General features: G+C 39.8%; 2 protein-coding genes across 4 annotated transcripts in view; one reads left to right on the forward strand and one right to left on the reverse strand.

Moving 5' to 3' along the window:
• Positions 1–1,387: 1,387 nt before the first annotated feature.
• On the forward strand, positions 1,388–14,009 carry smox (spermine oxidase). Its single transcript, XM_058641502.1, has 7 exons — positions 1,388–1,533; positions 6,220–6,454; positions 7,686–7,912; positions 9,507–9,680; positions 10,687–11,431; positions 12,366–12,526; positions 13,458–14,009. The coding sequence occupies exons 2-7, from the start codon at positions 6,247–6,249 to the stop codon at positions 13,608–13,610; spliced, it is 1,668 nt and encodes a 555-aa protein (XP_058497485.1). The 5' UTR covers positions 1,388–1,533; positions 6,220–6,246; the 3' UTR covers positions 13,611–14,009.
• A 6,216-nt stretch (positions 14,010–20,225) lies between these two features.
• The window catches only part of fbxo41 (F-box protein 41), a 57,145-nt gene continuing 51,791 nt past the window's right edge, over positions 20,226–25,579 (reverse strand). For all 3 annotated transcript variants that reach the window (XM_058640932.1, XM_058640930.1, XM_058640931.1), the window contains one exon: positions 20,226–24,516. In XM_058640932.1, coding sequence (XP_058496915.1) covers positions 24,454–24,516 — 63 coding nt within the window. In that variant the 3' untranslated portion in view covers positions 20,226–24,453. The remainder of the gene's footprint in view (positions 24,517–25,579) is intronic.

A 25,579-nucleotide genomic window follows, 5' to 3' on the forward strand; every position in this document is an offset into this window, starting at 1 on the left:
AAGTATGGATCTTATCTCAACAATGATACTTAGTTGATAAAGGCAGGACTGGACAACCTTTGTAACATGCAGTTCAAAAATAAAATGACACCAAGGTCCAGTACACCAACCAATGTTTTTTGTCCTGGGTTGACATGTTTGGACAGATAATCGGTCAGCAGTACTCTGGGCCCACAGAATATCTGCTTTGTTAGTGTAAAAAAATCAATCATTCACCCACGTCTGTATATCAGAGAAGCATTCTTCTAGTGTACTCAGGACACTGTGATCTGTGGCCTTAATAGGTACAGCTAAGTATCATCTATGTAGACATGGAAGGACATACCAATCCTGGGGATGACCCCACCAGAGGGGAAATCTATGTAGAAAACAGCAAAGACCCCAGAATAGACCCATGTGGTGCTTCATTTTCATTTTCCGTTATTTAACCAGGTAAAAAAAAAACTCATTGAGATTTAAAACCTCTTTTTCAACAGTGTGTGCGCCGAGTATTCAGCGCCCGACTTCTGCCAGTAAGGGAAATATGTAGTATATGATACAGTACATTGTACATTGTACAGCAGAGTGGATGTATGTGGGGTGTGTATATTGCACGGATAAATACGGTGACCGCTGGCCGCAGTCTGATGTGAAGTGGTGCGAACACACGAACACACGTTTGCTGACTTTATCCGGACACATTAGCTTCATATATAAAATCCTCTGAGGCTGGAAGTTTGTGTAAAACACTGTGCTCCACTGTGCAGCCACCAACAGCACACTTGTCCCTCCGTGTTGACATAATACCGCTCTTCCTCCCTCGCCTGCACTCTCGCAGGGACAAGGTGGAGCTAAGGTGGAGCTAAGGTGGAGCTAAGGTGGAGCTAAGGTGGAGCTAAGGTGGAGCTAAGGTGGAGCTCTCCAGCTAAACTTACTGGTGGGGTGGTAACACTCGCGGTGAAATGCGCATGCTGTCGTCATAAGCGCAGGGAATTTAACATTGCGTGTTTTATCGCCTATACTTACACTAAGGGGGACCATGAAAACATGACTGAGTATTCTTTTTCCACACTTTGGCGACTGGTAGGGCCTCCAGAGTCCCAAATATAAGTATTAAAATGATTAAAAAGTTGCATAATATGTCCCCTTTAAAGGGGCTTTTTCAGGATCGGGATCTTGGTTTTATGGTTAGGGTTGGAATTGTGTTTAGTTAAGTTGGGGTTAGGCATTTAGTTGTGATGGTTAGTGTTAGGGTAAGAAGCTAGGGAATGTATTATGTCTAAGAGGGTCCTCACTTGGAATGCTCCGCAAACACGTGTGTGTGTGTGTGTGTGTGTGTGTGTATTACACAGCACTTACTCAGTGGAGGGCTGGTCTGTGTCGTCACCGCTGCTCATATATAATCAATGAGGAGGCAGCGGCCACGGGAAAACTGGCTGCTTCTGGTTTCCAGGCATAAATACAAAGCAGAGCCGGTCTGAGGGAGAAGCGGCACAAAGGAAAGCGGAGCAGTCTTGCAGTTTCCTTTCTCAAGCTGAAGACCAAGAGAGTCAGGTAAACCAGCTGCTTTACTCCAAACTCATTGTGTATAACAGCGGGACGGCACGGTGGTGGTGGTCGTGGCCGGTGGCAGAGATTTATTCAAATATTAACCCCCCCCCCTAAAAAAAAAAACCAACATACTATAAGAAGAGGTTATTTATCGGAGTTTTCTCGCACGCATTAGTCTGCGGTAAATGTCACGCAGTGGTTCGTGTAAACGGAGAGAGAGGAAAACACACGGACACACGAAAACAAGCAGTGTATTGAAAGCGCCGGTGGATGGGTCAGATCAAATGTTAGTGACACTGGTGTATTGTAGGTCTCAGTCTCTCTGTATGTGACAGAATAACGACACACACACACACACACACACACAGCTGTTTTATTCTCTGCTTTCATACATCTGCACGCTTTCGTTGTGTCTTTGACAGAAAATGAATCAGAGTAAGTCAGTGAAGTTTGCTTGGTTTCTCACCGGTGCCACTTTGGCATCACAGCTTATACGTGGCACTTAAGGCTTTTACTACAGCTTGGCTTAGCAGCATATAGATGGACACTGTGGGATTCTTCAATGATAATAATAATCTCTTAAAGTAGCTGTTAAGATGAAGATTAAAAGTTTATGATCAATCATTGATATTTCCCTCATCACCCTCAAGTCACCCCTTTTCCATCAACTGTGACTGATGTAATTAATAACAATCACGTGTGAATCAATGGTCAAATGGTTATGTAAATCAAATCAATGTATTTGTATAGTGGCAACACACAGGCGCTTTACATTTGTGAAGAAAAGGAGGAAATAAACCAGATAAAAGCTCAATTAAATTCCATTTTTCTTTATTGTATTTCTATTGTACGGATTCTTTACTTCTGAGTGACTGTACGGAGCCTGCTTATGTGTACATTTACCAATCATACTATCATACTATCATACTAACATACTAACACTTACTATCAGACTGACGTAGATGTGAGTGTGTAGACGCGGCTGTGAGGAACTGTGTCTACAGTTTAAGAAGCAAGTGAGGACACTCACCCTAACCTCAACCATCACAACTAAATTCCTAATCCCTACCCTTAATAACTACTACTGGCCTAACCGTAACATGATTATAACCATACAACATGTCTTCCCCTTAAATTGTAATAATTGGCTTGATTATTACTTTATTGACTTGATGTTTGTCCTCTTAATGTGACTGTGTAAACAGATTTAGGTCCCCACACCATGAGTAATACCTCTAACCACACATACACGGACACTCTTGTATCATTGGGGAGGACACTCATAGACGTAATGCAATCCCTAACCCATTACCCTAAGCTAACTAACCTAAAAACTAAATGCCTAACCCTAACCTAGAGTTGCAAAGGTAAATTCAGGGGCATCACCTACAACCAAGTTCCCACTGGACAATGACAGCTGTCAATCACACTGGTGCCAATTCAAATGTGCTCTACTTATCTGTTTATTTTCATCTAAATGGGAACAAAATTCACAAAATTGAGATCATGCCTTATTGAAGAAGACCTGAAACGATTTAATTGAGACGGGTAACCTATGGAAACATGTACTGACACTGTAACTCAAGTTTTAAATCATCCTTAGTGGCTATTTAATATACAGTATTGCTACTTTAGGGTTGGCTTCAGCAAGGACACGGCAAGACTATGTCCATTTTATATATACAGTGTATGGGTGAGGACCAGCCAAAATGTCCTCACAAGGACAAAATATCTCCAGAAGGATAGGTTTGAATCACAATATGTCGTCACAGCCTATTACACACACACACAGACACACGTACATGTGATGTCTTGACTGAAACCTAACTATTGTTAATGTTGTGCCACAATACCACACGCCACCTTCAGAAAGGATGACTAAACTGGCAAGTCTCAGTTTCTGCCTTGCCTTTAAGTTTGTCTTCCATGATCAGACAAACATGAGGCATTCATATAATTCCCAAAATGCAAGTGCTACTCAGAGATGGGAGTCATTTGCATTGCATGGAAAAACTATGGGCAGGAGACTCACGCTTTACATGTGATGTTGATGAAATCAGATACAAATTTATGGATATGAATGTGCACACCCAACCTGATGCCAATGCAAATAAGTTATTAAACGTGTGTTAAAAGTATCAATGAATGCTTCCTTAGAATAAATACTTATTTATACTTATTTTGAAAAGTGTCAAAATCAGGCAGCCATTCATTCATTCTAACCGCTTTGTTTAAATAAATAAATAAATAAATAAATAAATAAATAAATAAATTAATTAATTAATTAATTAATTAATTAATTAATTAATTAATTAATAATAAAACACGTAATAGTATTCATTTGAAACAGTAAACGTTTAGCATGAATACATGTAAAAAAAGAAATTACACAACAGTAAAAGCGACTAATGATAGAATGAAGAATTTGGAACCCACTCACTCACAAATACATGAAATAGTGAATATTAAAGTAAACAATACGACCCGTGGCTCCATCCTTCTTCTGTCAGATGTGTTGTTGTGACCTTGTTCCTTAGCAGCTGCAGAATATAAAAGAGTTACAGTTGCACAGCACTGACAATACTGAAAATGTTCAGTGAAAATATTTGTGCCATCCTTTTTTTTTTTTTTTTTTTTTTCTTAAAGCAGCTGAACATCAGTGCAAAAATAAAACATGGACTCCAAAGCACTGCCTGAACGCACACTAGTCACAGAAAGGCCATTTAGCCTGAGGTGTGTTTGTGTAACATTATAATGGGTGTAATTTTACAACCATCCTAGAGGTGATTCTGCAATTAATATTTTATCTTGCCAAAAATAAACACATGAGACCAGCTTTGCCCAACAGCACTCTTTACTTGTCTATTCACATAGCCAATGTCACAGCTACAAGTTTCTAGGAATCCAAATGATGAGTTGTTTGTTGTCCTTTCTTTGCAAGTAAAGATGCGTTTGTGTGTGCGAGCAGATTCATTACAAAGCAATAGGAACTTTGGAACTGGAAATGAAACCTGGCTTTATTTGGTTTGTACAAAAAAAGTCATTCAGTGTAAAACTGTGGTTTGAGCAGAGTGTGGGAACGACAACTTCCGAATGATGGAAACACACTGATGCTTGTGCAGTGTAGCACGACGGCAGGCTAAAAGGAAGCACTATTAAATGAAGTCGATATAAACAGAGAGAATAATAATAGTTCAAATTACGTATTGCATGTTTCCAATAGAAACGCCTGTTCAATAAATCCTCACAGGCCCTGACCCACATTTGACACAGTGGTCACATAGTCAGGTCAGATGCTGCGCACTGAACCCAGATTAGTGGGTTTAACCCACATCTGTGTTGGGAGTCAGTGAAACTGAAACAAGAAGTGTGTGTTTTTGTTTTCCAGAAACACCTGTACATTGTGTGTCCTCTTTATATGTTCAACATCACAGCCTCTCTCACACACACACACACACACACACACACGGTTGTTGATCAGGTGTCTCTTCCAATAGAGATGTTAAGATGTTACATTTATTTATTTATTTATTTATTCATTCATTCATTCATTCATTTATTTATTTATTTATTTATTTATTTACGTATTTATTCACGTGTGATCTCAGTGTGTCTTCTTTACACTGTACCACATTTACCACTCTGTGTTCAGTGTTGCTGTGGTAACAAAGCGGGGGGACTGTATATGTACTGTATATGTATTTATGCATATGTGTGAAACAGGAGGAACTCACTCACTGTTTTTGCTGTTGTTGATGTTGTCGCGTGTCTCGACTGGGAAAAACACATGGATTTCACAATAAAGTCAAATCAGCGTTATAACAGTACGCGGAAAAGCCGCCCCAGTGATGCCTGTTTTTACATCTTTCTATTGGATTAACAGGAACATCCTCTGAAAGGACACCCACTGTTGTTGTTTTTACACACAGCTGTCCATACATTCACAGCCAGCAGCTTTGTTTACCAGAGTAACAGGGTCACTTGTGCAGTCCTCACTCTTTCTGGTATTTTGTTGCTGAACAGTTTCATTGTAATATGAGAAAGTGCAATAAAAAAAGGACTTTTCCTTCTTTTACACAGTCTTTTCACTGATAGGTTTAAAGATTTAAACGGTTAACTCACTTGAATCATGATAAACGGTTTGTTTAATTATGGGTTTATCATTTGCGGTGTTCACACATTAAATAGCATTAAAAAACAAATCTAAGTTGAACAGAAGCACCTCTTTGTAGACCTTATTACTCTCAGTAATCCATTCACAGTTCATGGTGGGCAGGAACGAGACATTGGCCATGTCAGGATGTGTGGGGCAGTGAGTAGCAACAGGAAAGCAGGAAAACCAGGCAACATTTAAAAATGGACACCAAAAAAAAGATGAGTAAAGCTGGAAAGGCATAGAAGCAGTCTGGCAGAGAATAATGGAAATGTGCCAGTGTTAATATTAGGAGCTGATTAAGGAATACAAACGGGTGAGACGGGCGACAAAAGGGAATGAACTGTGATGTTACTGCAACCTTTCTTCACAAAGGCGGCGTATTATAGCATATTCACTGGATTACGCAACACAATGGGCACACAATCTTCACATGTACTGTATATAGGTCATTATATATAGGTCCTCGCTTCACTGTTATGTTCTGTTGCATAAATGTCCCATTTTTGACGTTCAGTCTTGACTGTGTTCCTCAGAGTCTATCAAAGAGGAGCTTGGACGGCATGCAAAGTTGTGAAATTTCGTCAGAGAGCACTGATGACCCCCTTAGTAGCGGCCTACGCACTCATCGGCAGCCTCGAATAGTAGTGATTGGTGCTGGCTTGGCCGGCCTTGCTGCAACTAAGGTCCTACTGAAAAACGGCTTCACAGATGTCACTGTTCTAGAGGCATCAGACCACATTGGCGGTCGAGTTCTAAGTGTTCAGCAAGGTGAGTGGATTCGTATAATACTTAACATCTACTCCAAAGTAAGCGTATTACATGAGCTCAATAAAAAGCCAAAAGAATATGGAGGATACTTCAAAAAGGAAAGTCAGAAGTCCTTTCTGAACTTGCAAAGAAATTACAACGGACATGTGGAGTGATTTAAGGCTTTAGTTATTATTTATAAATAAAATAAATAAAAATAAAAAGTACAATAGTTAAGGCCAGATGAAATATTCATGTTTTTATCTCCAGTGAAACTGTTAATGCTATGGACTTATAACAGGATATCCTAAAACAACTAGGCACCAAGTTTTATTGTTTGTTTTTGAATCTATTAATACCCTCTAAGACCTCTGAGATCAGTGGGGAGTGGTCTGTGTGACGGACACACCCATACACACAGACACAATAGGGCGCACACGCTCCCATCACACACACAAACAAACAGAAAAACGACATTTTCATCTAACATAATCCAGATGTGGAGATAAGGACACATTACAAAAAGGTATCAACTATAATTTCATTTAAAATATTGTAATTATGGAAACTACTAAAAGCATGTACATTTTTTTAAAGTTATGTTATTAATTTATTTTTAGGTCGAGTGGGACAAGAGGGGCTATTTCTTTAAAAATGGCTGCTATGATGAGCCTCAGATTTAAGAGTATTTTCCTGCATCTAGACTGAATTGTATTTCAAATGTTGGAGGTCTCAGATTGTGGTTTGGCTTACACATTTTCTAAATAGTATTTTTTACCTTGGGAGTTTTTCTTTTTTTACCTGTCCTTGGTTATGAGCAGCAGAAGCTCGTGACAGTCTGCTAATGGAGCACAGTGTGAAAACTAAACATAAAGAAGGGGACGCTGTAGATCATCTTGTCTAGTTTTATTTTGTTGTTTTTCTGTTTTGTTTGTACTCCACCTTCTTTTCTAATCATTTATTCTGAAGTGCTCTAATGCTGTTTTAAACAAATTGTAATGCATATATTTATACACTTGTGTAAAAAGTACTTTATAAAAGAAAGAAATGTTCCATTTTTGCCAAACAAAAGTCAGGAAGTACAGTTCTGTGACATGTAAGAACACTTTGTTCAAAGTTCACAATAAAAAGCCTGTGTTTCAGTAACATTGATAACATAATAATCACTTCAGTATGTTTGAACATTTGCAAAACAGACTGTACTCTTTCATTCAGAGACACTTTTCAAACTCACACTGACTTTGTTCTGTAGGAAAAGCAACTTTGGAACTTGGAGCCACGTGGATCCATGGAGCCATTGGGAACCCAGTGTACCACCTGGCAGAGGACAACGGGCTGCTGGAGGACACCACAGACGAGGAGAGGAGCGTGGGACGCATCAGCCTGTACACGAAGAATGGCGTATCTCACTACCAGACCAACGTCGGGAAGAGGATCCCCAAGGACCTGGTGGAGGAGTTCAGTGACCTGTACAATGAGGTGAGGCATGGTCACAGCTGAAACACAGTGTAATACAGTGTGGAAAGATGTGTGTTTTTTTTCCTTTTTTCCAACCTAGAAGCTTTTTCAAGAGCAAACAAAATGAACACAATATGCTGAGGGATGATTTTTCCTCCGTCTCTGCACCAAACCTCTGCTTATATCGGTGGCAGTGCTATTAAATAAATCCTCGGCCTCGCAGTGGTCCAGTGAAATGACCACCAAAGCGTGCTGATTTTAACAAGCTATGGCACATTATTATTGTTCCGCTTCTCCTCTTAATGCTCTGTAGCAGCCCACTATCATTTAACTAGGTCACATCTGGAAAAGCAGTCCCAGGAAAGGTAAAAACACACAGAAAGCATGCTGTTCTTTTATACCCCATGCACCTGTATGTTTGCTGTGAGCCACTGGTCCATATTGACCCACCTACGCTGGGGGAAATTGCTACTTTGGCATATTTAAATAAACATAATGACTTAATGGGAAAGACTCCAAAGTCATTTCACCCAGATCTGACTGATACACTGTAGAGTGATGAGAAACATGTTTGCCTCTTGATTCCCTTTCACCTTGAGTATCTTCATAGTCAGCATCACATGAAGATGACTCATTATTCTGTGGGCTGAGTGCAGGATTTTCCATAACCTAACTAGGAATGTTATAGATTTTCAGTGCTTCAGTGTTAGCGTGACAAATGTTTTGCTCTGCTGAGAATCTTCTTCATTTGCCCTGAGTTGACACATTGTTTTGTAGAATTATTATTCTCTTTTGTGGACTCAAAGCTGAGATGATCAGATTTGCTCAACGATAAATCCAAGTCATGCTTTTGTCACAGGCTAATTATGACATAATTAGAGCTGCAACTAGCGATTATTTCCATAATCGATTCATCTGTCGATTATTTTCGATTAATCGATTAATCGTTTGGTCCATAAAATATCAGAAAACCTTAAAAAATGTTGATCGATGTGTTTGTCAAACCTGGAAATGATGATGTTCTAAAATGTCTTGTTTTGTACACAAACCAAAATGATTGACTTTTAATGATTTCTTTGTTATCCAGAGCAAAGAAATGAAGAAAATACCCACATTTAAGAAGCTTAAACTATCGAAAATCTTGTTTTAATCATGAAAAAAGCTTTGAACCAAATAGTTGTCGATTAATAATCGATTAAATAATTGTTTCAGCTCTAGACATAATAAATAAAATCTCCTAGTTACATTAAAGGTGATATATGTCAAATATAATGGCGACCCTGAACATTTGTAAAGGTTAGAAAATACAGAAATACAAATATGTACTTATACCCAGTATTACTTTGTGTTCAGAGACATCCACATACATAACTGTCCCCCTATTTTCATAATCAAGTAATGTAATAAATAATAAAGTCCTTTACGCTTACATATGACACTTAGTCTGGACAAACATGGATGTAAACTTAAACTTGACTGGTTTGAGGCGTTTGACCCCATCAGATGCAGGTCATAATCTGCTCTGTACTGAACTCAACTGGTTCCTTTGTTTCCTCTTTTTTTTTCTTTACATCCTTCCCCATTCTTCCGTCTCTCACCTTTGACCCGGCTTTAGGTGTACGAGCTGACTCAGGAGTTCTTCCAGAATGGGAAGCCAGTTTGCGCCGAGAGCCAGAACAGCGTTGGCATCTTCACGCGAGACGTGGTGCGCAAAAGGATCACGGTGGATCCTGATGATTCTGAGAGCACCAAGAAGCTCAAACTGTCCATGCTTCAACAATACCTCAAGGTGTGTGTGTGTGTGTTTGTTTGTGTCTACTCGCCATATGTCTTGATGTGAAGTGAGTTTGAATTTCCCTTTGAATGAAAATTGGCAAAGCGGTTGTTTAGTTTGCATGGTGGGTATTCAGTTGTTTTACTTTCTTTATAAAAACTTGATGTAATTCACACTTTTACAGTATTAGCGCTCCTATCTAACACACAAAGACCACTCATTACTGCGCAGACACACACACACACACACCAGAAGAAGCGAATCACTATATGCTCTCATCATTACAGCAGTAACACTGCTAGTCTTCATCATTATTGTCTGATGTAATTTAGTGCCAGCAGCTTATTAATATATTCATGTTATTTGAGCGATGATCCCAACATACACACCCACAGTTTTTAAATGCACCAGAAAAGAGAGAAGCCCTTTGGCAATCCACGGGTCTGCGATCATTCTGCATCAGCAGCTAATGAGGCAGCGACAGTAGCACTTTTATTCACTCACCACCAGTGTGTGTCTACTAAATTAAACATTTGTTTTTAATAGAGGTCGACTTATATGCTGTTGTTTTTTTATGACTGAGGCCAATGCTGATTTTTAGAAATAAGAGCAGCTGACGGCCAATGTTTGATGCCTTTGTTTTTGCTGATTTGACCCCATCTGTGAAAATATAACCGCTTAATAATAAAGTATACGCAATATCGCTAGTAGTGCACTAAAATAGAAAGAGATGTGAACTTTTTAGTCACTTTTATTATGTTTTTTATTATTATTATGAGACCAAAATGTGTAAATGTATGAAATAATTCATAATTGGCCAATGCTGGTCGCTGTATGTCTAGTTTTTAACACAGTGAAGCCAGTTTAATGATGCTGCAGCTGTTCACAACTGTAGCTGGAGAGATGAGTTGTTGACATTGAAAGTAGTGCAGTACAACCTAATCATTTCTGTTGCAGGTTTCCTTACATTTACCTACAAGAAATACAGAATAATAATACAGAATATTTGCTTCTGTTTCAGGTGGAGAGCTGTGAAAGCAGCTCTCCCAGTATGGATGAGGTGTCTTTGAGTGAGTTTGGTGAGTGGACAGAGATCCCTGGTGCACATCATGTCATTCCCGAAGGTTTTATGAAGATTGTGGAGCTCCTGGCCCGAGACATCCCCTCCAGCACTGTCTGCCTTAGCAAACCGATCCGCTGCATCCACTGGAACTTCTCAGCCCAGCGCCAGGAGGTGATCGACAAGAGCGACGACACCATCCGGGACAACAACCACAACGAAAACAACCACAGCTGCCGGCCTCACCAGGACCCCGTGAAACTACGTAGCCCGATTTTCTTGGAGTGTGAAGACGAGGAGTGGATCATGGCCGACCACGTGATTGTGACGGCCTCTCTGGGTGTGCTGAAGCAGAACCATGAAGCCATGTTCTCCCCGTCGCTACCAGAGGACAAGGTGCTCGCCATTGAGAAGCTGGGCATCAGCACGACCGATAAGATATTCTTAGAGTTCGAGGAGCCCTTCTGGAGCCCCGAGTGCAACAGTATTCAGTTTGTGTGGGAGGACGAGGCTCAGCTGGAGCAGCCCGTTTACCCTGAGGACCTGTGGTACAAGAAGATCTGCAGCTTTGACGTCCTCTACCCTCCTGAGCGCTATGGCCACATGCTGAGTGGCTGGATCTGTGGGCAGGAGGCGCTGTACATGGAGCGCTGTGATGACGAAACAGTGGCGGAGACCTGCACTGAGCTGCTGAGACGCTTTACAGGTCAGAACACGCACACAGGGAAACAATGTTCTATACATGGTTATCCATCATAAAGATGTTTTTCTTTTTCATTCAATCATTATCTAACCAAAGAGACAGGAGATATCTTACTATTATACAGGCAAATGCCGTACTATCCCTTGTACTCCTGATGTAGATTTTGTCTGACAGGAAATGCCGACTTCCATGTTTCTCCTCTGGTTAATCTGTCATGAAGAATGAGTAACCTGAAGGTAACATAATAGCCTGAGTAGACCGAGCCCGTTAGTGCAGTGAGTCATACGAATTATGACCCAACAATTGGTCATTGTGTTTCTGTTAAAGGAAATGACAGAAGCTTCGGCTGTGACGTGAGGGGCTTTTTCATGAAAGAAAAAAAACAGGGTTAACCCTAACCCTACGCAGCTGAATGACTCAGGTGTCTGTTTTCACGTCCACTGAGCAGCAGTTCAAAGCGCTGCTGTCACCACCACAGAGGCAGCACTGAGCAGTGGGAGTGATTTTGCTTTTCGAGGCGATGAAGAGCCCATTTCCTTTACTGACATTTGATCAATCTCCATGTCATGAAAGGTTGTAGATTCAGAGAGCCTCTAAAGTACAGAAAGGCTGTGTAGTCTGCCTCAGAAATAGGTCACGGTGTGAGTACACTTTCTTGTCACCTGATGAGGTCTTCCAATGTTCACACACACAGACGCACGCACTCACGCACTCATTTAGGTCATTGTGGTTTAATCCTCTCAGCTTTTGCTTAATTACATATAGTCTGGCTGGTGCCAGAGGCCTGTGAGTTGATTAGTCTTGACAGATAGGACGTCCTAATGAAAGGCCCTCAGCTGATGCAGCTGTGGTTTGATTCTGGTCTGCACTGTGACGGTCATTGCGTCTTTCCGTCCACATCAGTATTCACTTGCCCCTCGTTTCTGTCCATCCTCAGGGAACCCTGACATTCCAAAGCCGTGCCGTGTCCTGCGCTCCTCGTGGGGCAGTAATCCCTACATTCAGGGCTCCTACTCCTTCACCAGGGTGGGCTCCAGCGGTGAGGACTGTGAGAGACTGGCCATGCCACTGCCTTATGCCAACAGCACCAAGGCTCCGGTATGACTGCAGCGTCACATCAAATACAGTAGACTTATGTGTCTCAATTAGAAAAGTGGTAGAAATAAAGGTTAAATAAAGAATAATGCAAACTGTTATCATGTTTTAAGGATAAGGATAAGGACAAGGTCTGACCTTGTTTTGTGGTATCAGAGTTTGTCTCAACAAAGACAAACAGCTTGTAAAACTGAAAGTTGAAATAGACAACTTTTGGCTTTAACTTACCTCGATTTACTGCACAAAGTCCAAAATATCTGTGTCAAGATCATTTGGATCAGTTCCTGTGTGTATCACAGGAATGTGGTCGGGCAACACGAGATCTAAACACTGTTATACTGAGAAAGTCTCAGTATATAGAAAGAGCTGATAGGCTTAATCAACATTGTGTGAACTCTTAATGACAAATGAGACATTTACTTAAATGTTAAAATTACACATTACAGTTATAGGTTCAAGAGTTTCACGAGGTGTACATTTAGTTGTTTACAATCTTCCCTGCGGAATCTCTGAGAGCATGTGGCTAATGTGGCAGTGTCATCACTTCCATGTCACATCCCAGCACATGCCGGACAAATACAGCTGGTGTCAGAAGGGTAATGAAGGCTGACTCCAGACCAGGAAACCTGATGCCATCTGGGTGAAGGGGAGAATGGGTTGTGGGGGTGTGGGGGTGTAAGATCCCTGCTGAAGGAGCAGCATGACCCCTCTGCTGACGGCCTTCAGCCCTTGTCAAACAGACATGTTAAGCCTGTAGCATCCTGCATGAAGGGAATCCGTGATAGAAATAGAAACTACTTCTGCACAAGGGGCCAAAAACATGTCCAGCTCATATGATGGATCTTTTTTTAATTTTAAGTCTGATTTTAAAGCTTGTCTCCTTCTCTCACTCTCTGCACTCATTAATCTTGACCTCCACCTTCTCCATCCTCAGCCTCTGCAGGTCCTGTTTGCTGGAGAGGCCACACACAGGAAATACTATTCCACTACCCATGGTGCTTTGCTGTCAGGACAGAGAGAAGCCACTCGCCTGGTAGAGATGTACCAGGACCTGCACAGAGTTCAACATACAAAGCCTAATATGTAAATAAAGACAACTGTTTTGGCTAATGGTGAAAAATGTTTAAAATAAATATAAAACTGTGGGGTTTAAATCGTTTTATCTTGATGACTGAAGTTACACTTTAAAGCATAGCTTGGGCATTATTACACTGATAATAAATGATTATTGTTTCTAATGTACTGTAGATTGAAATTATGCTAAATCTTATTTGGAACGTACTGTTCAAAAGTGCCAATGGTGCTGTCATTTTCATATCTTTAATTTGTCTTGCGTCATTTTTTCTTTTTTTTTTTAAATCGGCTATTTAATGTTTATATTAACAGCATTTGTAATTTAACTTTGTTTTTGTAAGTGCCTTCTATATGTAACGTAAACAATTAGAAACTTTTAACACAATAAAAAGTCTATTGTCATCAAGCTGGATCAGTTGTGTTGTTAACTGAGATTTTCCAGGGAAGCACGACCACAGATGAAAGCTGTTTCTGTACAACCACCATTTTAGCATCTTTTTAAATCAGTGAGAGAAAGACAACATGAGTGCACACAGACGGGAACGAAAAGACTCTGAAGCCAAAGTGACAGATGGTGTTGGAACAAACCTCAACCTAGTCCTCACTTCACCAGACAACAGTGTTAATCCTGTTCATCACTGACAAACACAGTCACACTGGGGAAGTTTTAATTAGCAACACAACAACATCTTCTCCATCTCTCTCTGTACTTACTGGCAACTCCATTCACAGTTATACTGAATATGTGTTTTTAAACCTTCACTGGAACTAAAACGTGTCAGCAGCTGTTTTATTGAAAATCAATTCAGAAAAAAAGCTATTAGATATTCTAATTTTCTGTCTCTAGCACTAAGATTAAGATAAAAACATGGTTTATTAAATATCAAACTCCCTTGTTTGTAATGCAGTTATATGAATTATAATATAGTATATTAAACTGAATATTAATAAAAAAAATCAATGCAAAGGAATGTTTCAGACTGTATTTTTTGAAGGTGGTTCTTTAGTGTACCTTAAAAAATTCAAATTTTTTGAATATAGTGCATGGCAAAGTGGGCGGGGCATGTGCAACTGCAACTGTCTACGGGGATTAAAAATAATGTGACACGTATACAGCTCTCCTCTCTGTTATTTGCACTGTGCAGCCCTTTGCTTTATTATTCCGTGACTGTCTGCAGTGACATGTGTGAGGGGCAGCGTGGTTTTGAGGCGATTGGAAAATACAATCCAAGAATAAAAAAGGGACTTCATTAAAAGCAGTCCTGAGGAAAGTCAGTCAAGATAGTTAAACATCTAGTAGTGTTAACAGGACTTAGATTTAGGGGAATGAAGGCACCTGCTACTGCCCTAAACCTTAGAACTGCTTTTTTCCATTACTATGTTTAAACATACAACACACAGAGGCTATAAGAATGTGCAATATAGAGTCTTATAGCCTTTTTTTTCAGCACAAACTTGGCAATCTGATGAAAAATTTCTGCATAAAGTACTCCAAATGTTAAAAATCGGATTGAATTTGTGTCTATTTTGAACCTTCTGCACAATTATTGCTACTTTATATCGCTACTAAAATTGATCATAACTTTGACTGAACAACACATAAGAAGACGGAAAAAAACGCATTTTTTAAAGCCTTAATATGTGACCCCCAGGATGTCCATATAAGGAGTTGTGTATTATTCTCACAGCAATTTACCTCAGTAAAACTTGAGTAACCCCCCCCCCCCACACACACACACACATGCAAACAAGGCCCTTGTTACATTAATGAATTTTCACTTGAAAATCAAGAATTATAAAACAGTCCTTCCATATCACACCATGTTGCACCGCCATGTATTTAGTGGAGTTCAATATACCAATTCACCCCTAGATGGCACTACATCTCACACACTGGTCCTTAACATTCACTTCAGTTTAATTGTATTTGTATAGTGCCGAACATAAATTAGGCACTAATGACAAATTGACAATATAATAGTTGTAAATAATACAAAATGATCTACAGTCGTTGATAAAAACAACAATAAAAGTTGAATAGTGGTGGTAAAATGATGACTGGGAGAGACACAGGGAGAGTACACAAAGTAACAAGATATTTAAAGGAGGAGGGGTGAAGAGTGGATGCAATACATGACAAACATGACCTGCATGACTGAGGATACCTACAGGCGGTGAACTGTCTAAAGAGGCAAGAAGAAAATAACTCTCGTGTTTGACTTGGAGTGTTAGATTCAGGAACAAAAATAACTTGGAGGAGACAAAGGTGAGGCCGGGAAAACAAACAGATTGACTAACAGAAAGACTAAAAAAACTCACCAAAAAAAAGTGAGTTGACGCATACAGACACAGGTGAAACTAATCAGGGCGGGGCGGAAAATCTCACCGGCAGGAAACACACAATATCAGGAAGAGAAGCATCAAAAACAAGAAGAGCGCTACAGTAAGTGTATCAAAGAATGCCAGGAAACTGTTTTTACTGACACACAGTCCGACCTGAGCACCACAGCTCAAAGTTTACTGTCAGTGATGTACGTCACCGGCGAAACACTCTAGGTCAGTGATAGCGGTCAGATTAAGAGTGTGTTTTGACAGTAAGTATTTCACTCAGTGATATATTTAGAGAATAACTCAGAGAGTGGAAACCTTTGCCAAGGTCGCTCAGCGCCACAGTGTCAATACACTCCTGTCTTTGACAACACTTTACATGACAGTACAGTAACTACGTGGTAAAATGATGGTAATAGTGTGTAATAGCGGAGTCATATTATGTAAAAATTCCTTGTTAATAACAATTAAAGAGCATGAATTCATTAAAAAGGGACTAAAATCAAGATAAGATTAAAAACAGCAGCTGCTACAACATCTCTGTTGTTATGACTGTGTTGGAAACTGCAGTAGAAATCAAAAGGTAGTTCCACAATATTGCATCTTTATTGCCTATTACTATAACCACGTTACTGTACTGTAATTTAAAGTGTTATAATATAATAATTATTGTACCATAACCTACATCCCCATACCTCATAATATTTTTGAGTTACGCTGCTCAAAGGTAAGCAAACGTGACTGAAAACCACAACATTCGTTGGAATTTCTCAGAGCAAACCACTGTCAAAGTGTCAAGGCCACAGAAAACAGATGAATCCACTCACAGCTCCAGTCAATGAGAGTTTGTGTTACATTTCAGGAAAGATTATCAGAGACTTGCTGTAACATGGTGTAACAGAGTTTCCCCCATGAGCCCTGAGTGAACACATGAACACAGCTGTGTCTCATTAAGACCAGGACTAAGTTAAAAATCATTGACTGTATTTCTCACTGTCTGCACTTTTGGACACTGACTTAAGAATAATCTTCTTTTTTTTTTTTTCTTTCTGAATGGCTTTGGAAAATAGTTTTAGGAAAATCAAGATAAAGCAGACATCATTAGTATTCACATGCTCGCATCACTGTGACTCAGCCTCTGCATATTACACTGTAACAGTGATCGGAGGGGGTTCATTGACAAAGCTGTGACATGAACTGGACCAGGATTCATGGGAGTCCTTTGAAAGCTTCTCCTGTGTGTGTATGTGTGTGTGTGTGTGTGTGTGTGCAAAGCTGAAACCTTGTTTTCTGTGGGCAGTGTAGTCGTCCCCCCCACTCCCTCCCCCATTCAGACATTTGGAAAGCAGAGAGGGATACACAGGGACAAAGTTCTGGCAGGAGTCCCGGTCCAGCAGGAGAACACGTGAGGCTGCAGAGACGACTTAACCATTCAGCTTCAGAGGAAAAGTCGTCCGCTTACTTTGAACAGACAGAAGAATAAAATAACATCCTGTGTAACATCCAGTGCAGATTATTATTTTAGATTATAATGCATAACTATTATAATAATAATTAAGTTTTTTTTATAAGATGGTTTAAAAATGAATGAATACATAATTTAACCCTTAGTGCTCATGGGGCACGGATCTGTGCCGCAGGTGCACGCTTGGTTTATTGCCATGAGAATAATACACAACACCTTATATGGACATCCTGAGTGTGTGTGTGTGTGTGTGTGTTTATAGGTCACATATTCAGCTGTTTTTTTTCGTCTGCTTATGTGTTGTTGAGTCAAAGTTATGATTCATTTTATATCGCATTTTTAGTAGTGATATAAAGTAGCAATAATTGTGCAGAAGTCACAAAATAGACTGCTTTTCTTTTCTTTTTGTTCATAAAATAGGCCTCTGTACTGTGACGTAGTTCCAGATTTCACAGAGTCAATCTGATTTTAAACATTTCGAGTACTTTTTGCTCAGGTGTGTTTATATAGTTGGTCAAAAATGGCTTTTTTTTCATCAGATTGTCTAGGTTGTGCTGAAAAACAGGATATAAGGCACTCTATATTGCACATTCTTATAGCCTCTGTCTAAACTGTTTGTTTAAAGACAGTAATGGAAAAAAGCAGCGGAAATGCTCTGTGTTCTAAGGGTTAAAAAAACATTTGTCATTCCTTTGTCAAACAAAGACTGGACTATTTAGAGTAAACAGGACAAAGACTAATGTTAACTTTTTAAAATGTCATTTAAAAAGCACCATAAACCATCAGTTTAAAGGTTAAATATCTATTTTTTGACAAAAGCTTGTTTTGTATCCTGGTTGCCAAAGTCTTTCAATGTGTCAAACCCCCTTTTTCACAACACTAAGCAGCTTGAAATCAGCAAGTTCATTTCTTATAATAATGAATATTAATGAATATTAATAATCATATGACCCAAATGCAGAGGCTGAGTTATAAAGCTGGGCAGTAAAAACCATGTGACTAATGTAACACGCTCCATACGGATGACATGATTCAATCTATGAGGTCATTTAGAACAAGTACAACGTAAGCATGAAATACCAAAAGGACAAAGGATGTTCCTCTTTTCCTCCTGCTGACAGGAGGAGGAGGAGGAGGACCGCAGAGAAGGATCGTGGATGATGTGAAGGAGGACATGAGGACAGTTGGTGTAACAGAAGAGGACACAAGGGAGAGGACAAGATGGAGGCAGATGATCCGCTGTGGGGAGAAACTGAAAGAAAAAGAAGAGGAAGGTGTCAGATACTAAAATATCCCGATGATTTCGAGTCTGTGCAGTAGTTTCAGAAGTTTTTTTTTGTTATTTTACAGTATATAAAAAGCAATTTCAAACAAAACCTATTTAAGTAGACCTGAACAATAACATTTATTTACTATTAAAAACAAACACCTAAGACGACATGTCCCTGTGGCATTTTGTAATTGTATAAAGTATATTATTATATTAAAGTATATATATAAATTATAATATAAGTATTAAATATAATGTGCTGTACAGTTCCTGTCATTTTTCTTCACAACCTTTTATCAATATGTCTGATGAGTAAAAAGATGTAGATTATTGGAAAAGAAATGTTAATTTTCAGTCAACAGCAAGACAACAGAGAGACAAGAGCAGAGTAATTACACTGGCAGATAATTACTGGTTGATCAGCAGGTGAACAGGTATAAAGAAAAGCGTCCAGGGCAACACAAAGGCAGGAAGTCAGAGAACAGACACATGGGGTCAGCTATTTTAAAGGTAAAACAGGAAATGATGACACGGTGGCCAGACAGGAAGTCACAGACAGCAGAGCCCATCGTGACCTCTTTTGTAATAAAACTGAATAGTTGAAACCATTCAGTCAGAGACGCTTCACTTACCTCAGGTTTTAAGATGAATTTGTTCCCATTTCTGATCATTTAGCTGCAACGCAAAGGAGATTAATCTGATGTCAGCTTCATTAGAGAATATTTGAATCCAAATGTGTCTTTGGTAATACTTCATATTACTGGGACATTATTCATAACCATCAGACACCTCAATGAGAAAAGTAACTTTTGAAAAACATTTAATCTATCATAACATTTCCTTTAGCTCTAACTCAGACCAGCGAGAATAAAACCAGCTAAAATTAACGTCAACATTATTACAAAATAATTTGTAAATTACCATTCCACATATTGAAGTAAATCTTTATTTAAAATGCATAATCGATTCAGAGCCAGTTCTAAAAAAACCTCTCATATCATAATAACCAGCGCTCAAAGTGGGACCAGTATCCGCTGCTGGCTTATTATTATCTTACCTTATTATTTTTAGGAATAGCACTTTCCATGTCTGTAGTCTCCCTCATCCATCTCTGGTGCTCCATCCCTTGGTGGGTTGCCAGGTTTGTAAGTAAGTCCACAAAACCAGAGACACAGTGTTTTCCTTGTTTCAAAAACAAAACTGCAAAGTGAACTCCAACTAAAGTGATTTTTACTCAAGTCCAAGTCGAGTCTGAAGTCACGAGTGTCAATCAGTCAAGTCGAGTCTTTCACCAACGTTAATCAAGCAAATCTTAAGTCCTCAGATTTGCGACTTAAGTCAGACTCGAGTCGCGTAACTCGAATAAAAAGGTATTATACTACTTCCCTATTTTACTATACTATGATATTGTTATTTTATTGCAACGTACAGTGTTACTGTAGTACATTCACCGTGATTGGTTTGTGTGGCTTTTTGCTGAGATCTTAAGAGCTCATTAGGAACAAATAAATAGTCTTTAAGAAGTGAGTTTCCACCTTGTAATCATTCACTACAGATTTAACAAATACAATTTAAAGCAATTTTTATTGATGACAACAAACGAGTGAAAATGAGTAGCAAAACATTTCCATCTATTGCAGTCACTGTTAGGAGGATCAGCTTTTGGGAACGTTTTTTTACAGCAACAAAATCCATTTTGTCGCCATAGCGACAAGTATGACGTTCATTGATCGATCGGCATACCGAGTGATGGTAGTCAGAAATAATAATAACTCAAAAATAATAATACTACAAAGACAAACTGCACACTTAATTGCCCAGATAAGTGTTGAGGTAATGTGTAAAATACTATTCAAATGAACGGGCATGAATACAATCATTCATACATAAAATATTTACAGAGAGGTACATGGACACACGGACAATATCTGGATGAGTTGGCGTCACTGCAACAAAGGATTAGAAATTAAATATACACGTGAATAAGGAAGCGCCTCCCTTTGTGGGCGGTGCTTCAGGCTGAATGAATAAATTAATCAGAAATCAAGTGGAAATTCAAGAGAAAACACATTCTTCTGGCTGAACTGTTGGTATGAGCGTGACATAAATAACTCATACGAGGGTGAAAATAAGGTCATATTGGCTATGAACGTAAAAAAAAAAGCACTTGCATGTACCTAAATCACTCTTTGTAACTTCCCAAACAACGACACACGTCTCTCCACAAAACACAAGTTCATATATCATCGCCATGTTTCGGGGAAATCGTCCTCCTGCAAAAAAAACCCAGACATGTAAACCAACAGTTAAGTCTTTCGCACTTCACCAGTAGATGGCACCAGACGTTCCACTCACAGGAAAAAAAACAAAAAACGCTTCTGTTTCTGACCCAACAGGCCAATAAAAGTGTTCAGGAAAAAAAGTGCATCATATTTTGTCAAATACAGAGAAATAGCTAAACATTGAAAACAACACTCTTATAATAAATATCTGATATCTTTTCTTTTTTTTTTATCTCACTAGTGCAACAACAGACTGAATCAAATAAAGTGAAACGTTATTAACCTGCAGGCAATCAAAGCTCTTTAAACATCTAATAATTTGCTTTGCCACAGTAGCAGAACAGTTAAGAAGGCAACTTAATGATTGATGCTTGAACACAAACATGCTAACATTATACACATCGCTCTCTTTTTTTTTATATAGAAATAAATAGCTGAATAATCATCTTTATCCTCTTCTTAAATAATTTCCATCTCTATATGACTCTGATGCACATTGAATATAAAGTATCTAATACACAACTTCAATTGTCAACACTGTTAACTGTTATACATAATATAATTCTCTATGTTTCCTTCATTCAACTTTGGAGAAAACGACGCTTACAGAATAATGACCTGTAAACTTCAACTGTTTCCACTCATATTTATGACCTTAATATTATAGAACATCAAATGTTGGTCCTTTTTTCCTGTTTGTTTTTCTTCCTCTCTCTTTTTTTTTTTTTTACAAACATTATATACAGAGTAGCAGATCGCGAAGGCAGGATTGTCTAAAACTTAAAATCAACAAGTGCTTTTTTTTTTTTTGTCTCATCTCTGCTGTGAAACCTTTTTCCCCACAAACCTTTTTCCCCTGTCGACGGACCCAGAGCAGATAATCACAACCACTGTAGGATAATATAATACGCAGTACTGGGAAGAACATGACGACATGTCCTCGTGCAATAACCTCAAACATCATGACTACAACACGCCCAGCTCTCGTCGTCATCCTCAGTGAAGCCACATTTACAGAAACTGTCGCAGCATGAACGTTACTTTAGGTTAAATAAACAAACAAGGCGCACACGGTGACAGATATTGTCCTCGTCAATGTTTCCAAACGGTGTGCGTGATTTCTGAGAATCAGGAGTACTTTAGTATTGCACTTTCATACGGGAACTCTCCAGAGAAGATCCTTACTTTGAGTCCACACTGAGTGAAAACCCTTTTCTTTTATCCGACCTTCCCTGCCACGTAAACGCCTACATCTTTCAAACACATGTGGATTGAGTGCGTTTAGCGCCGATCTCGAGATGACCCTGATGACATCATCCTTGACAAAATCTCCTGCAGAGCCGCAGATGACGCACCGAGAGGGATTGACCACTTGTAAATTGATTTTGGTATTAAGACAGACTACGTGTCATCAGAGAATGACAGGAGGAAACATGCTCACTTGAAATACTGGCTTCACTGATAAACAAATGATGCAGCCAGTATGTTCCCCAAAATAACTTTTCAATTGTAGACCGCTAACTGTTTTGGTTTGGTCTGTAGCTCCACCCACCATCACCCAACTCATCATGTTGAACTCTACCAAACCCAGAAAAAGCCTCACTTCCCCTCTCAAAAACGTCTTGACCACAGAAGAAGAAGAAGAAAAACGAGGGTCTGCAGTGGAGATTTTCCACTTCCACACAGACATTCCGGTGTGGATTCATAACAGAAAGCTTCAGCCTCTCTCTCTCTCTCTCTCTCTCTCTCTCTCTCTCTCTCTCACACACTTTGTTTTTCGGCTGTGTTATTGTTGTGTGATAATTCTCCGCCGCTGCCGACCTTCACTGCTGACACGCTAAAATTAACCAAAGAGGTTAAATGTTTATAAAATAAACGACAGTGGGACACGTATGTGTGTTTATGTCAATGTGCACAACACAGTCATGAACGCGAGGTATAAGCTCAGCATCTTATTTCCATTTGTCCAAAAACTCGGTGACCACGCTCCTGAAACGTTTTGAACTGGGAACCATATCATACACCGAAAAATGTCACTATTTTACATTATATCACCTTTAAACTGTTGGAACACCCCGGTGAATGATCACAGATAAAGGAGTGTACACTCAGTGTCACGCACTGATTAGTATTGCTACTCATACATCTTCAAAGTTTCCGCATCGTACACTTAATTATATCCCAGAATTGTGCTAATTTGAAGGTGACAGTGAAGACTGGATCAACACAGCAGGCAAGGTCGACACATCATATACTGCACTGGCTGAGAGCTGCGTAACAACACCAGCAGAGGGAGCCAGAGGACGTCTGCTGATAAATAAAAATAAGGATTGTACAAGAGCTCAGACATATCAAGCCATGTGACTAGAAATGGCACTGTTAAGTTTGAGAAAGTATGAAACCCCGATGATATATAAACACTACCACTATGGTTCTGCACCTGGAGAGCCCAGTCCACATGGAGCACAACTCACGTCTGCCCTACACGGCCCCTCTTCCCTTGTTTATGGCACATTGGAGAAGACGCTCACAGACATGAGGACAGACACTGATCCAAATGGCACTGGGTTTTGGACCGACGTCCCAGGCTTAGTGAAGAGCAAAATCAGACGCTGAATCTACAAAGATGAGTCCAGGTTTGGGACAAAATGCTGGAAGGAAGCAGCGGATGGTAAGAGGCGGCAAAATGCATCATTGCCTTACAGCGGCTAATAGACTGTCAAGGTGTTGTTTTTGTTTTTTGTTGTTTTTTTTTAAGGTCGGCCGTCCTCTGCTGTGCCTGGAGCTGCCGCAGCATGTTTCTGTTCAGGGTGGAAGCAGGAAGTGTTACACGTCGTCCATTGTCAGGTTCTCAATATACAGTTGTGCAGGACACGCCGTGTGAAAACCGTCTCGTCAGTTCTCAGCTCGTCTACCTATGCATTCACTCATTCACTCATTCACTCATTCACGCACACAAACAAACGTAAAGCTCCTGTTTCTTGCGTTTCTTAAACCAGCCACTGACTGTCGGACATAATTCACTGTGGTAAGTATGTTTGCTGCTGTATGATGTGCTGCTGCCCGCAAGCTGAAGCTGGCCTCAGGCGTTATGTAGACGCAGACAGGTAAATACAGCGCCGCTGCTTCTTGAACTCACTTTTACGCTGAAAGCAAAACCGGACTGAGAAACTGGGGTCTTATCATTTTTGGGCTATCTGAGTCTGTGAAGTTTAAAACGGGTCACGTTTTAGTGCGATTATTAGACCACGTACGCCTCCTGACTTGTTTTCATTCATGATTCCCACATTGGAACAGTAAATGTGATTTTTCTGTTTTGCATGTGAACCTGTGGAGTATATGCACATTGAGTCTTGGTCCTAGTTCATCGTGGTGAGCCTCTGTTGTTTCTGTTGGTGCTGCAGAAGCATGCAGCTCCATAGGTTGGGCTGAAAAACAGCTGGATCTTTTTGAATGAGTGGAGCCAAGATGGCACCGCACGCCAAGATTTGAAGAGTCTGCACAAAAGGTGTTAGCAGAGGCTGTCTGCTTTCACGTGCAGGATTTTGGAGAAACCGGGTCTCTTCTTCAGAGCCTGAAAGAAAAGAGTAGAATATATAAATGAATTTCAATCAGAACCAACACATGTATATATTTACCATAAATGCAAAATATTATTGCGACTTTTATTCCCCCGTGTCTTTTTCTTTTAGAATAAAAAAAGTGTATAATAAAGGCCCAATGTGTACATTTTATTATACTTTTTTTGTGCACTTACCTGATTGTATGAACTGTTGCTTTTCGTTAACCCAGAATGAGGACACGGGTCATTTTTGACCACCGTGTTTTAAAAACAACCCACAATTGACAATTTAAAAGTCTGCTAAGTTTTAATTTTACACAAAAATTATACGCAGGTCTTTATCCAGGTTCTCCGGTTTCATCCCACCATGCAGATTTGGGGATTAGGCAAATTGGACACTCTAAATTGACCATAGGTGGCCCTGTGATGGACTGGTGACATGTCCAGGGTGTGACCCACTGTCTTTCACGCCCCACATGAATCTAATGTGGAGAATAAAGTAGTAGAAGATGAATGAATGAATGAATGAATGGATGATGACTGTATTACTTCATGACAGTCCCCCTTGCAGAAGCCGTAAACGAGTAACGTCCAAGAAAAACACCCTGGAAACTGACTCATAAAAACAAAACATAAATAAACCCTAGGACTGCGTGGACTTTTTTTTTACCTCTTGTTTGTGTGTGTGGACAGCTCAAACAATGACCTGAGCTTCTCACCGTGAGCCTCTGCTGTAGTGAGCTCGCATCAGCACATCCACCACCAGCCTTCACGGGAACTTCAGAGACTGAGTCACGCTTTGAATGGTGAGTAGTTGAATATAAATAGCCGCAACTCCACCTCTGAATAACTGTTGGCTTAACAGTTAGTCATGTAGCTATAGTCGTACATGACTCCAAGGATATGCTGCCTCAAAAAATCATTAGAAAGCATTCAACAGAGTGGAAACCTCTGCGCGCGCACACGTCGTCTCAGTGTTTATCTCGACATTCACACAGTCAACAGTGCACCGGGTGGATGGAAGAGTCGTTGTATAATAAAGTGATGAGTGTATGACACGGCTCACAAAGTGGGC

Source organism: Solea solea, chromosome 10, assembly GCF_958295425.1.
Source record: "Solea solea chromosome 10, fSolSol10.1, whole genome shotgun sequence".
Taxonomy (NCBI): Eukaryota; Metazoa; Chordata; class Actinopteri; order Pleuronectiformes; family Soleidae; genus Solea; species Solea solea.